Source organism: Stegodyphus dumicola, chromosome 1, assembly GCF_044657685.1.
Source record: "Stegodyphus dumicola isolate Sdum_Otavi_A_Nest chromosome 1, ASM4465768v1".
Lineage (NCBI taxonomy): Eukaryota > Metazoa > Arthropoda > Arachnida > Araneae > Eresidae > Stegodyphus > Stegodyphus dumicola.
The window spans coordinates 112,480,082-112,491,989 of NC_140768.1; the positions used below are offsets into that span (position 1 = coordinate 112,480,082).

At 30.5% G+C, this 11,908-nt stretch overlaps 1 protein-coding gene across 3 annotated transcripts in view; it reads right to left on the bottom strand.

The window, feature by feature from the left end:
- Positions 1 to 6,465, bottom strand: part of LOC118185593 (bcl-2-like protein 1) — a 52,443-nt gene extending 45,978 nt beyond the window's left edge. For 2 of the 3 annotated variants that reach the window (XM_035355481.1, XM_035355483.2), the window contains exon 1: positions 5,882 to 6,464. In XM_035355481.1, coding sequence (XP_035211372.1) covers positions 5,882 to 6,355 — 474 coding nt within the window. In that variant the 5' untranslated portion in view covers positions 6,356 to 6,464. Of the gene's footprint in view, positions 1 to 5,881 lie in introns of all 3 variants that reach the window. The other variant, XM_035355480.1, reaches the window with a different exon arrangement.
- Positions 6,466 to 11,908: the final 5,443 nt, after the last annotated feature.

The following is an 11,908-nucleotide window of genomic DNA, read 5'->3' on the forward strand; positions in this document are numbered from 1 at the left end:
ACTGAATGATTTTCAAACAAACAACTAGTTAACTAAATCAAATTTAAAAAACATCAATACGCAAATTAAGCACTTAATATTATGCTTCAGTGATTTGAATAAAACTGCACAAGCAAAACAATGCAAAATCTATCATTTCACATTGTGAAATAAATTTCGAAATATACTTCATTCCATGCAAGTAACCTATTTGGTGAATGAAGAAGTCTAAAATTTAATAGCCATTTATTTCTCTCATTGATTCTTTTAGTCCAAGCTTTATGAACAATTCAGAAGAATCTGCTATACAAATTCAGCAAAACTATGACATAAACTAATATCAAATCAAATTGAAAAAGCGAAATATGCTTGGAAATAATCTTGAATGAAAAGGAATTCGCTAATCTTTGGAATATGCTAACAGGTAGTTTGGCGAAATTTTGGTAAGGCGGTAAAGGTTGCCTAACTAGGACTTTAGCAGTGTACATGGATAAAGTGAAGAGTGTGCGCAATGCCATTTTTGTGCAATTCTGGGATTTTTTTTAAAGTGAAAAATAGGTCGACGTGTACATGGATACCGTGTATGTGCAATTCTTAAAAACGCGGCACGCAGTGGGCGATTCTGCACTTTCCCCAATTTCGTACCTAATCTTCGTCATGATTAAGCACTTTTGTTCCATAAAAGTTCTAGCACAGCGCAATTCGGCTAGCAGATTGTTGGGGGGAGGGGGAACATGCTTTTACTTCGTGAAAACAAAATGGCGTCCAAAAAACTAGCAGGTTGCTGTAGCAGGGTTGGTCGCAAAATTTTCGCCAAAAATTCGCCAAGTTACCATAATCCGAAGATTAACCATGGAATTCAATAAAAAATTAGACCTGAAGTCAAAGAGCTTGACAAATGAAAAAACTTGATAATTTTAAATGCAAAATATTATAAATATAAATTTACCAAAAAATTTATTGATAAATTTATATTTATAATATATTTATATTATAAATATAAATTTATCAATAAATTTTTTTAACTTTATTTCATGACTTAAATAAATACTAAGACATTTAAAATTAGATTTTAATTAAATATTGTATTAAAACCAAAAACTAATTTTTAAACCAATAAAAATTTCTCATTTATTTAATACTTAAAATTTTATTTTCTAATTATTAATATTTATTTTAATTCAGCCTAAATTTCTACATTTAGCATAACCATCATAAAATTTTTTTAAGCGAGTAGTGAATGATGATCAAAACGGAAATTTGACCAACAAACTTAATGGCGTCCAAATACTTTTCTTTTCAATGGATACTTTAAACTGTAAGTAAGCTGCATTTTAACTTAAAACGTTTATCATAATCAAGCAATTAGATCATTAAAAACAATATTTCTAATAATGTAACTCATATTAATACTTTAATAAAAAATTAGGAAAACAGGCTTTTCTGCCTTTAGTACTTATTACAAAATTACTAATTTACATGATGAAAACTGCTGAATATGTAATTTTATTTCCTTATACGGGTTTTCATCCGCAGAGAACCCGTTGGCGCCGTTGCATTTTTACTCGCCAAGCTCGCCGTTCATCGACGATGAGCCGTATAAACGTGATATTTTGTAAACGTGAGTGCATGTAAATTCAAATTAGCAGACAAAACAATATATTAAGCATATGGTAGTAAAAATTCACAGATAATAAGTATGTAGATGTAAAACTAACCGGTTAAACGTGATATACGAAAATTTAACTTTTAGCACAGAAAAGAATATATTAAGCATAAGACAATATATAAGGATTTATAATGGAAATAAAAATTCATTAAAAAATATAAATTAGTACTAATATACTGGTGATGTGGTGTGGTGTGGTGTATTTAATTATGGCAAAGCACACTAGGGCTATCCGCCTAAGGGGAGGGATGCCTTCGTGGAGCACTTTCTAAGGGAAACTGGCTCGTATACACGTTACACATGCAGCCAGCCCGTTCGCGGGATTCGAACCTCGGACCGAACTACCAGTGTTCAGCGACTTTACCGCTCGGCCGCTGGTGGGCTCTAATATACTGAAATTAACCGGTTAAGCGTGATATACGAAAAAAATTGGTCTGAAATTCCACTTAACACAGAAAACAATATATTCCTTACACCAGCAGTGGTTTGCCAATTTTGATGACCATAGTGATGCATCGAACTATTCTGTCATCTTAGATAATCAATAATATTTTTTATTTCAATTTAATCATCTATTTATGTCACACCTGCCATCCTCTGAAAGGTTATTGTTAGAAAAGCATTAATAATATATTATCTTATTAAAATTTTACGCTAAAAATTGATTTATTCTCATAATTTTAGATGACAATAACCAATAATAAAAATAAAAGCATTTCTAAATTATTTAAAATGCACATTTCTGCGGCCTACGAAACAAATTTTTTAGAGGTTGGAAACCTCATGGTTCTTAAAGCTGTTAATAGTTAAAAACACAACGTGAACAGCCGTGTTACAAATTAGCATTCACCCCTCCCGCCGTATTTTCTTCCTTTCATCGCGAACCGAGAACCGGCATATATCTACGAAAATATTTCGGTTTAATCCTAGTATCCGGTGCACACAGGATTTGGCTACTTTTGGCGACTTTATGATGAGCAGTAAAAACGAGACATGTACGATGAGTAGTTAACGGGTAGTATATACTATGTTATATACACACATAGTATATAGTGTGTAGTATATATATAGACGTTCTTTGGATCATTTTTGGTGTTGGCGATAATTTTCAAAGTCGCTGCACCGTATATTAGGATTTTACCAATATTTCTATCTATTCGTTGTTAAAAAATTTAGAAAAAATAATAAGAATAATATAAATCTGCAAATGCGAACAACGACAGTGATAATTCAACAAAATGAACGCATGAGGAATGGTTGCAAACTTCGAACAAGCAAATAGGATAAATCCGATGGGTTACCAGGTTTAAAATATTATCGCCAAAGTTTGCGATGTTTACATTTTCCGGGTTCTCTGCGGAAGTGCTTCCCATTATACTTCAAAGGCAAAGAAAATCTGATACAATTAAGTTTATGTGAAAAATTATTCTACTTAAATGAAAACATTTTCATCTACACTTCTTTAGTTTTGCAAACATTTTCTTTTCCAGCCTAGATAAAAATATCTTAATTTTGAAAGAATTTCTCATTCCATATTAATAATTCAAATCATTGCAAAATTAGACAATGCATTATAGAAAAAGACATGTTACTATGCCAAAATTCTCTATTACACTAGGTGCCGGTTAATGTCATGCTTGCCCGCGACTATTTTCATAACATTAAGTGATAAGGAAAATATCCTTCAAACTATTAAAGAATTAGAAACAAATACTTTCACAATGTCTAATAGGGCAAAAAGTCATTAATAGCTGATTATATGGAAACATTACACAGAACTTCGTTTACGAACTGTTCATGATAGAAATTTGTTTAAGAAAGAAACAGGGAGACAGGCATCTTCTGCCATGAATGCTGCAAATTAATTTTTCCATCAATATCCACCTAAACGTTAAATTTCTTACAATTCATGTTAGCAGGACCCGTTTTTAGTTATCCAACTTCCTTTACCTTTTGTGAGTACTGGTTCAAGACTAAAATGCTGTCCCAAATCAACATTCCTGGCGACTTAATTTCTCACTCGGCGACGTCTGTCATTTGAGAATTTACATACTATATTTCGGCCTTATTCAGAGACTTATCTTTCACTTAACGTCTTTATTTCAATTTAAAATATTTATCCTATAATATTTTGATAACATTAACCGAATTTTGATCACGAAAAGCGATGTATTTCCACGTTTTCGTATACACACAGACGAACTTTGACAATATTCGAAGGATAACATTAACCACGATCTATTTTGCGGTGCCTGTACGCTAGTCAGCAGTTACTGCGTATATTATAACAAATGAATACCGAACTCCTTGGCGAAGCTATGATAAGGAGTAAGAAAGGGGAATGGTGAATCGCATTTTTTTTAACAATGCAAGCCTTTCAGAAACCCTAAAGTAGGTTTACATTTGAATTATCCTGAATTCTTACGTCGTTTGTTGTACCAAAGATTAAAAACGACAAGAATGTATTATTCCTTCGCACAAAGACTAATTCATGTTATATTACACTATAGTGGCATTAATTTTTTCATAAAATGGTTCGGTTTCCATAAATATCTTTAATAGCTAATATTTCTTGGAATTCGTGCACACAATATACCATCCTCCCCTAAGCGTGTTTTTAAATTCGTTTTCCCCAATCTTCAATACAACTTTTTTTCCTTTATCTTCAACTGCGGAAGGAAATTTTATGCACAGAAATGAAAGTACTAGGCTATACTATATTATTAGCAGATCACTATATTTTAATCTTGATGATAAATAACTAAAATATACGAGTGCAAACATTAGCAAAACAAAATTATATACGATATTAACTACATACAGTTAACACAGTACACGTATTACCGGTACTTCCTTGCTAAGGTTGCCCTGCCTCACCATCGGCCGAGCAATAAAGCGGTTCCGACCTGTGTTCTAGTCCAGGCGAAAGAGCTCTGGCTACAGGGGAGTGTTTTCGTGGTTTTCCTCATGCGCAACGTGTATACGTATTTCCCTTAAAAAGTCCTCTACAAAGACATCCATCTCTAGGCAGATAGCCCTTGTATGCTTTGCTGTAATCTCGATAAGCACCAAAACCTAAAGTTATTGCATAAGCCCTGAATGACGCTATATATTGGGCAATTAAGTTGCCCAATTTTGCCGAATAATCGCGGAGGCCGATTTGACAAGAAAGTACCTTTTAAGTAGAAATATTAGTACGTTATTTCTAACAAAGGGTCCGCAAAACTTAGCGTTTTTGTAGTCAGATTTAAGAGTCGCCTTTTGGTAGCAACGTATGCACGAGAGATCACACTTTGCATTATAGTTTACAAAAAGGTTTGAATTTTCTACATCCAGAATTTGACAAATTGTCAATACTTCAGTTTACATCTACCATTTTATCATGTATCGGTAACGGTATGGGTGAATTCTGTACACTTCGTTTGCACGTACAGTTTGAAAATCTAGGGCCTTAATTTGCGATTTCTTTCTTTAGATGGCATCACTTAAATACTACTTTTAAATTCAAACGTATGATAAAATAGCGAGAAAAATAATTAAAACCACTATCATATAAAAAATAACTATAAAAGGTAGATGGTTAACCTATTACAGTTATCAATTTATTTTTATAATGGTACCCATTTTTTTTATTAAATTACGGTACCTACATAACCTATTTTTCTCCCGTTAATCATGAAACCTTAACGAAGTCTCTCTAACCATGAAATCATTAAAAATAAGCTTTCAGCTTCTCACTTCTTGTACATACTCCAGAGATAGCCAATGTAATTCAAATAGATAATATTTTCATCCATCCTGAATACAGTATTAGTTTCGATAACATACCACTTTTTTAAAACAAGCATTTAAAAATATTAAGCACAACTTTAGATTAATCTTCACTCGCAGACAATTCGATTTCTTTCTACATTAATCTTGCAGAAAGATTAATGGGAATGGTATTTTCAAAACTGAATTCAGAAATACCGAATTTACAAAAAACTAAAGACTTGCAGTTACAAAACAATACCGATCGTCTGCATTGCAGCTGCTCTTGATGCTTTGTTTTTTTAAAGAGGAAAGTGCAATGCAGTATTTAGGAAAGTGTATATATTATTCAAAAATAACAGTCCACAATTCCTCATTCAGATAGGTCGCTGAAAAACCGGAAGCAAGTAAAAAAGTTGTTTTAAACTTTTACAAAGATAAAAAAAATTTAAAAATTTTTTGTCTAGCAAAAAATTCACTTACCCAACCACCATTGTCATTAATCCAAGGTAAAAGTTGTTCAGTTATATAGGCAGCTAATGAGTAAGCAATATTGTCTATTAATTGCGGCATACTTTGTTTCGCACAATGTACAGCCAATTCACCACCAAAAACGAAGAAAGCAACAATACGAGCCCATTTAACACCTTCACTGAAAAGCTCATTCGCTACACCTTCAACAGTACATTTTATGGTTTCTTCCCTCACATCTAAACTCTCACACATGTCCACAAATTGCTGCTTGAACTGTGCAGCAAATTCATCAGCTAAACACTGCAGAGCTTTACCAACTTTTTGAATTTTAGCATCTTGATTTTGGTATCGACTACGACTCTCCCACTGAATACCGTTTTCACTGACCTTGTGATCTAAATATTGGTAAACGAAAGTAGCTACCGTTTCATTAACTTCGTCCGAAGTAATTGTTATTGGATTAACACGATCGCATTCATCCATGTTTTCGTCTTACTAACTGTGTCGATTTACATATATATCATACCGTTCTTCTGCAATATTGCTTTCCCTCAACGGTGAAACAGAACCGAATTCTACTGGCGGAGTGGAAGTTACAAAGATTATCTCACCTTAACGGAATATATTGCGCATGCGTCAATTGCGCAAGCGACATCTATCGACCATTTCATCGTTTTACGCAAATCTAGATTTCTAATACTGCTGATAATAAATAAAATATACTAATGAATTTCTAAAATATAATTGATTTCTAGACTTGAAGAAAGTATTTAATAATCTACTTTTCTCCTAATTTTTTAATTTAGTAAACGTGTATACATTGTGATTTTTTTAAATTCATTGTGCTAATATTATTTCTGTCGACGGTAAAATCGTTAATATTTATTTTAATTTACGCTCTTAAATTTGGGAAGGTTTTTTTTAAATCAGTGAAACAAATGGCAAGGTTTCCAGATTAGGAAGAATAAATGAAAATTTGTTCTAAAGTACTTGTTGCGCAATTAGTGTGCATTCTGCGAAATGAATAAAAATTTATTATTAGCCTTTATTGCTTTGATTTAAAATTAAATACATAAAATAGCATAAAATGCTCAAAGCATAAAATTGCATTAAGCCCATTTAGAATTTACGTGTTGTAAAATATGTAAATATATATTTTACAAAAGAAGTCGAAAGTTACATAATTAAATTAGCATTTACGGTAATACGTTGCATACACGGTAGTACCGCAAATGCTAATTTAATTACGTAACTTTCGAACTGAATATTAAAATAACTTAATTTTAATGTTTTATAGTTAAGATTATGTAAAATTATGTACTCTCGTTCTTTATGGTTTAATTTAAATTAGTAATGATGTTAATTTATAAGAGTACTTTTTTTTTATTCTTCAAAATATATTGGAAGTATAATACGGTACTACATAATATTTTTCTTTTCCACTCGCAAAATGAAAACCCTTTCAAGTATCAAAATAGAATTTTGTATTAGATACATACAAGTAATGATAATGCTATTTTACAACATTCCTGCATGAATATATGCCAACATACATACACAGACAGAAATATTTTAGTAATTTTTTGTTCTTTATAGTAAAAAGTGAAGTCTTAAAGCGAATTTTGCTTAATTCATATATTCTTTAAGTATCAGTTTACTGGATTTGAATAAACTGATACCTACAAGCATACAAATAGTCCTTATGAATTTGCATAATTAATAATATAGTTCAGAAGATGTGTATTCTTTGTTCCACCAATAAATTTAAACTCGATACTAGCTTTGAATAACTTTGCAATGCATTTAGTGATAATAATTATAAAAAATAAATAAGAAAACTTAAATGCAGCGAACTCTTCCTAAAACGACCACCTAGTTCGAAGAATTCTAGTCTTTTGCGGAAATGATTGTCTGACAGAGATCATATTTATGTTCTCAGACATGCTGGTCACATTTAGAGACGGTCTTTTCGGGAGGATGTTAGACTGATTTTTTTTTTATACCAGAATTTTTAATAATCTGAAATTTCTGAAGTTTCGACAAATAATTTTGGGTAAAATAATTTTTCTATGATTGATAAAAATTCAGGATATAAACGTTTAAATAAAATCTTTATATCAAATTATAAAGCAATTTGTGCAATTAATACAAAATAGTAAAAGAAATAATAATAATAAAAAAAAAGAAGTAAATCGGACATACCCATAAAGCTCTAAAGAACAAACAAAACACGAAAATTATAGCTAACCGAAATTAAAATTATCGCTATTTTACATAATAATTATTAAAATAAAAGTAATTGCTACGAATTCTCTTTACTTGACGCTGAATTACTTGGCAGTCAGCTTCTCTACCAAGTAAATTGCGACAAATTAAAGAGAATTGTAAACATTTATAGTTTACGATATTATAAAAATGCGGTGCATAAAAACTCTTCCCAAAATCATCAGCAGATGGCGCCACATTTTCTCTCTTTTCTACTTAACTTCAGCATGTAAAATTTAAAAAAAAGAGAAAAAAAAAAAAAAAAAAAAAGAATCCAAATCCCAAAAACAGTTATATGAGACGCAGGCACTCAGAATGTGAAAATATTACAGAAATCCTATTCTGCCCCTCCCAGAAAAAAGCAACACAAAATCTTACAAAAAGAAAAATTCGACTGAAATGATAATATTTTATTTACGTTAGAAAGACTTCCATTTTCATATCATACAAAGATTATGCATAAAAAAATAATAACGCATTTCATTAGTTTTTATACTCCCTTCGGATGGTTAAAAGTGTGCATTTTCTATTTGAGGTATATGTAGCATACTGACGAGTAATCATTTTTCATTATGGTTATTTTCAGTGGTCACTCTTGGGCCCCTATGCAAAAAATTTTCCTGGGCCCCTTTCCCAATAAATTTAATGTTCTTCCAAAAAAAAAAAAAAAAAAAAAAAAAAAAAAAAAGCGAAAAGTTTAAAAAAAAATCAAGGATTCCAGGAGGCAATGTTTTTATGATGATTTTTATCACATCTGGATTAATTGCTAAAAAAATAAAAGCACGTTCTTAGGGAACCAGTTGAAAGGTACGTAAGATGAAGAAAGACTAAAAAGGAAAATAATTTCCCTTGACCAACTAGTGAAATGAAAATTTGCTTTAGACTGGGTATTTGACGTCAGATGATTTTAATTCAGCTACTTAAGACTTTTTGTGTGAGTGCGAGAGACAGATTTTTTCTCCTTTCACTGAGATGCATACTGATAATAAATGAATAAGTCTATATAGAAAAAAGGAACATGTCGACGTATAGCATTAAGAAAAGGAAGAAAGCCTAGATTTGCGGAGATTTTTATGTAAAATCCAAGAAGTTTTACATACTAATGTTTTAAATTTTTATGTAAAATCTGCGCCTATCTAAGTTTTTTCGCTTAAGTTAGCAAACTTATAAATAATTAGTTATATTATAAACTGACAGACAAGATAATTGATAAACGTTCAGAAAAGCTATTACATTAATGTATAGTACTCTGTGATTTACTCAGCTTACGAACATGATTTATGCAATAATATACAAGTAATAAATAAGAACTTTTATAATGTAAATGATACATTTGTTAAATATAAAATATATTTATCATAAACTTCATACAGAAAACTATTTGAACATACAATTTTCGTAGAAAATATGTAAAGTTTTTTTTAATCTTTTTAAAAACCTTTTGGTACACTAAACTACTTGAATACATGATTTTTATAAAAAATATGAATGCTAAAGTTTTTTACTGTTTCCTTTTAATTTTCCTCAGTCCGCATTGCTCTTCTTCTCTAATTTTTTCCTCCCTTAATAAGTGTAATGATAACATTGGTTGCCAAAATTCATCATAAAGAAAAAAATCTTTCTTTTAAAATTTGCGTCTCCTAACCTTCCTTTCCGCAAAATTATTTATCAATACTTGGACGTCCATTTTCTCAGCCATCTCAGCTTCAACGCTCAATAGTGAAAGGTTTGACAACCGATCTTGTGTCATGCTGTTTCTTATATATGTTTCTTAAATATGTTTTTATTAGTCTCAGTAGTGAAAATGACCTCTCACTCGTGGCTGTGGTTACAGATAATGATAAATACAATATAAGTGAATTGCACACTCCCGAATAACTGCTTGTCATGTCATAATATTTTACAATTGCTAATTTAGCTAAATCCTTAAAGGATTTCAAATTTTGGATTTCTGTTCTGAAAGTATTTATAAATAATAAAAGTTGTACTTTCAGTGCAAGTCTTCTTTATATGTTTTTTGTATTTTTGAAACATTATTAATAATTTTCGTATTTGTTAACAATGACAGTTTTTTAGGTTCTTTATTTCTCTTTTATTTTCCAAATTCAGTTTCTATGCCCCATTTATTTGCAATAAACTCAACTTCTTTCATAATGTCTTCAAACTTGTTTCTCATATCTTGCATATTAATAGAAACGCTTTTTAGATGTTGATGTGCTCCATTCAAGTCGATTCATTTTCGATTGTCGAGCCGATTGATTGGTTGATCGATCCTGCAGTATAGCGCAGGATGTGTTTAAGAAATTTTGTTTTTAATTTTGGCCTGTTATGATGTTTCTTAATGTATGGAAACATAGATTATATTTATATTTCATATTTATCATAAAAATATTTAATTAAATTAATATTAGTAGACATTTGCATTGTTAATGGTGATAATTTTGGATTTTTCAGGTAAATGGATTAAAAGTTTACGTGAATTGAATTTTTAGCAAGTTTTAAATTATAAGAATTTAGTTTATGATTAATTTAGATATTACAAATCAATAACTTACCTTTATAATGAAGAATTAAATTTGAGATAACTTTGAAATTTAATTTTAAAGAAAAACTTCTGTTTGTTCTCGCCATAGTCTAGAGAAATGGCATTAGAATAAGAGCAAGTTTCAGTTAACTGTTCTGAGTCATCAGCCAATTTACAAGTATTGAGTTGTAGCGTTTCACACTTCAATGCGGTGGCTTAACGAAGAAAGGGACCTGATCACCCTTCAATGCAGCTGTTTAACGAAGAAAGGGACCCCGCCTCCACTATAAATTTACAGTGTCTTCCCAAGTTGAGTCACAGTAAAACTTTCATCCAAGACTTTACTGTAAAGATGTCCATTGTCCATTTCCCTTTTAAAACGCTGAAACATCTGTTTTTTTCTTTTCCCCTTCAGTCAAATTGTACTATTATTATTATTGCAGGTGATACATAATACATCACCTGCAATATCTTTCTACATTTCCTCTGTACTATAAATGCATTTCAATTAATGTATAATTATTAAATATTTTGACACTAAAAATTATGTATATTCGAATATTTTTAGGAAATTCTTCACAAATTTACGATGAAATCATAAACAGGCAGAAACAAATTTTATTGATATGTATCCAAAGTGCTTTGAAAATGATTGTGTAATACGAAATGGAAATTTTAAAATTAAACACAAAATACTTATGGTATGAGGATTTATCTAAATTTAAATACCCACTATAGCAAAATATGACGATTCCCTTCCAAATTTCAAGGTCCCAGAAATGTTTAATAATTTAGAGTTAAGCTTATTGACACTAACATATATTTGAAGATGAGTACTCACACTCTATCGCATGGATTCTAAAAGTAGTACACATAAATACTTGTTTAGGAAACCAGTATAAAGTTTCTTCATAATTAGTAAAAATAAAATTGTATGAAACAAGTTTTGCGTACTTCGTATAGAAATGCGCAAAACTTCATTTAATGAAAATAGGTTTGTTGTACCCCAAGTGGATCAGAAAGCAAAAATGAATTAAGAACAGCGGCTATATTTTAGGAGCATTAATATTAGAAAGCTACGTATTTATATCTCAGAAATTAATCACCTCAGATTTCCAGTCTTTATATTGCTTATAAATTAAGCAGTATCAATTTTTTAGCTTAATCATTAATTTATTAATGACAAAAATAAAAAATAATAAATATAATGTATGAGAACATGTATTAACGAAAGCTATTTATGTCTT